Genomic DNA, 2,548 nt, shown 5'->3' on the forward strand with positions numbered 1-2,548 from the left:
TAAAAAAATCTGACCATTTTGCCCTTCATTAAAAGGGAGGAAAAAGACAAAAAACTGGATGTTAACTGAAAAACCTGATCAGATTTTGCTTTTGGATGAAAATGATAATAAAATTGAAATCACAGACACCCAGATTCAAAAGGTTTGAGTTTTAGACTAAAATGAAAAAAGTGAACAAACCTTTGGAACTATTCTGACAGTTTACTCCAATAAGTAAGAATTAGGGGTGCAAACGAGCCGAGCCGAGCCCAAGCTCGGCCAGGCTCGAGCTCGAGTAACTTATGAGAGCTCGGGCTCGAGCTCGGCTCGATTCGAGCTTTGTTTTCAAAGCTCGAGCTCAGCTCGTTTGTATTTTATCAAGCTTGAGCTCGGCTCGGGCTCGGCTCGTTTATTATCAATTAATTAGTATATTAAATAAAAATAATATAAATAATAGACTTCTTAGGCTTATGAGCTCGATAAATAAAGCTCGGGCTCGGGCTCGTTTACTAAATAAGCTTATTTTTAGGTTCGAGGTCGGCTTGTAAACAAGTTTAAATAAGCTCGGCTCGACTCGGCTCTTTTACACTAAGGCTCGACGAGCCTAACGAGCTTCACATCTGAGGCTCGAGCTCGGGCTCGATAAATAACGAGCTTTGTTTTGAGGCTCAAGCTCGGCTCGAGCTCGATAAGGCTCGGCTCGTTTCGAGCTTTTTCTCGAGCCGATCTCGAGTAGCTCGCGAGCCGCTCGGCTCGTTTGCACCCCTAGTAAGAATGATAGGAATTTGTAACTCTAGTGGACCTTATGTAGTGGAACAAATTGGTGATGGAGGAATAAAAAAAGATGGGCCAAATACTAGTTAGTTCTTGGAGAGTAATCGGTGGTGGGTGAACAACTTAACGGGCCGAGAAAACAAATCTCGTTTGGATGTATCCCCTTAAACTTTAAAATCCAGTTTAGTTATCCAATAAAGTACCGTGAGCATTTTGACATTTCCAAAACAAAGACACAAGTAAGCATGAGACGATCCAATTCTCCATTCAACCCAGGTGGTACAAGTCTAGAGTCGGGTGAGACGATCTCTTAAGTTGGATTGTTTAGGAGGGTCATGATAATAGTGCAAAAGAATCGAGTTGATTTTCCTTTTGATCCATGTGGTTTTGGTCCGAAAGAAGAACTCGAGGAAGAGTTTTGTTTAAGAAGGAGTATGATGCAAGATTATCTAATATTTATTTAAATTTGGATTTCCTATTTTATTTTATTTGGTTTCCTATTAAAGTTATGATTCCCACCTATAAATTGGGATTTAGGGTTTTATTGTATTTTTAGCATTTTATTGAATTTTTATTGAAAAGAATTATCTTCTTGAAACCTTTGGTTCTATTTATGGTCTTTGATTAGCTAATTGTTCTTTTTGATTGCTATCGAAACTGCATACAAAATTCAAAATTAAATAAAAACTATTATAACTAAACAAATTCAAATTTCATTCCAGATAGGTTGATGATCCATCCTATAATTTTCTCAAATTGCTTGGTAGGTCACCGCGCCTTCGACTAGAAAAAAAAAACACTCGCACCACCACTTAAGGTTCATCGTCACCATTTCCGCCCTTGCCATCACTCTGCTCATCATCTTTTCCGCTGCCCATCCCTACTCGTGACATAAGATCAATAGTACCATCACCCTCATCAAGTTCTCTTAAATTACTTTCATCTTGAGAAACTCCAAAGAAGTTTCTAACCACACCTCTACTAGTGCCTATGGTTGATTGTGAGTATTGTTTAGCTGGAAAACCAGACATATCATTAGAGTACTGAAACGGTAGTCTTGGGAGAGTGGTAAATTTGTTGGGATAATACAAAGGAAACTTATGGTGACACTGTATCTAGGGTAAAGAGGGTGCCCTTGCAATATCGCTCTATTAGCTAGCTCTCGCTCATACCTATGAGCGTTCTGGTGGCCACCTAATCCATTTATAGTTGAGAACATCTTTTTGCAGTGCTTGCAAGTGTATGATGAAAGTTTCTTTCCTGATGTCTCACCATCCTTTTCCACCCTTGGGGATGGATTGGAAAAGCTCATGGATGCAGATCCAGTGGCGTCGTTGTCATCTGATATAAATACAACCACAATAAAAGGTTGATTATGCAAATATTGAGTACGCTTTTTGTACTTTTTGAAGACAAATGACAGACTTTGTAATCTAATGTCAACATAATGGATGATTTTTGTAATTTACTCTTAGAAAATTGATGGAGAGTGACCAACACAAATCATGCTATTACTGAATTTTAGATATTAATCACTTGGTTGTTTAGTATTCTGATTCGACTGTCAAACTCAAAATCTTTCTTTTATCCAAATAGGGATACTTGTGATTAAGGCTTCACTGTTAGAAGAATTTGGTGTTCGTTTGGTAACGTATGATCTTCCCGAGTTTGCGGAAAGCGATCCTCATCCCGGCAGGAACCTCGAGTGATCCGCAATGGACTTGTTATACTTATCGTATTCCGTGCATATAACCGACAAGTTTTGGGTGATGGCAACAGGTGATGTGAGGTGGAT

At 38.9% G+C, this 2,548-nt stretch overlaps 1 protein-coding gene across 1 annotated transcript; it reads right to left on the minus strand.

The window, feature by feature from the left end:
- Positions 1–1,565: 1,565 nt before the first annotated feature.
- On the minus strand, positions 1,566–2,065 carry LOC110901409. Its single transcript, XM_022148240.1, has 2 exons — positions 1,843–2,065; positions 1,566–1,768 (listed from the first exon to the last, which is right to left on the minus strand). The coding sequence occupies exons 1-2, from the start codon at positions 2,063–2,065 to the stop codon at positions 1,566–1,568; spliced, it is 426 nt and encodes a 141-aa protein (XP_022003932.1).
- Positions 2,066–2,548: the final 483 nt, after the last annotated feature.

The sequence above is a fragment of the Helianthus annuus genome, chromosome 13, assembly GCF_002127325.2.
Source record: "Helianthus annuus cultivar XRQ/B chromosome 13, HanXRQr2.0-SUNRISE, whole genome shotgun sequence".
NCBI lineage: Eukaryota > Viridiplantae > Streptophyta > Magnoliopsida > Asterales > Asteraceae > Helianthus > Helianthus annuus.

What these genes read in the sequence shown, in the direction of transcription:
- LOC110901409 (XM_022148240.1), bottom strand. Translation starts at nt 2,065, where the DNA reads ATGAGCTTTTCCAATCCATCCCCAAGGGTGGAAAAGGATGGTGAGACA. An exon ending in TGTCACCATAAGTTTCCTTT is followed by an intron (nt 1,769 to 1,842) that starts GTATTATCCCAA and finishes CTGGTTTTCCAG; the next exon opens with CTAAACAATACTCACAATCA.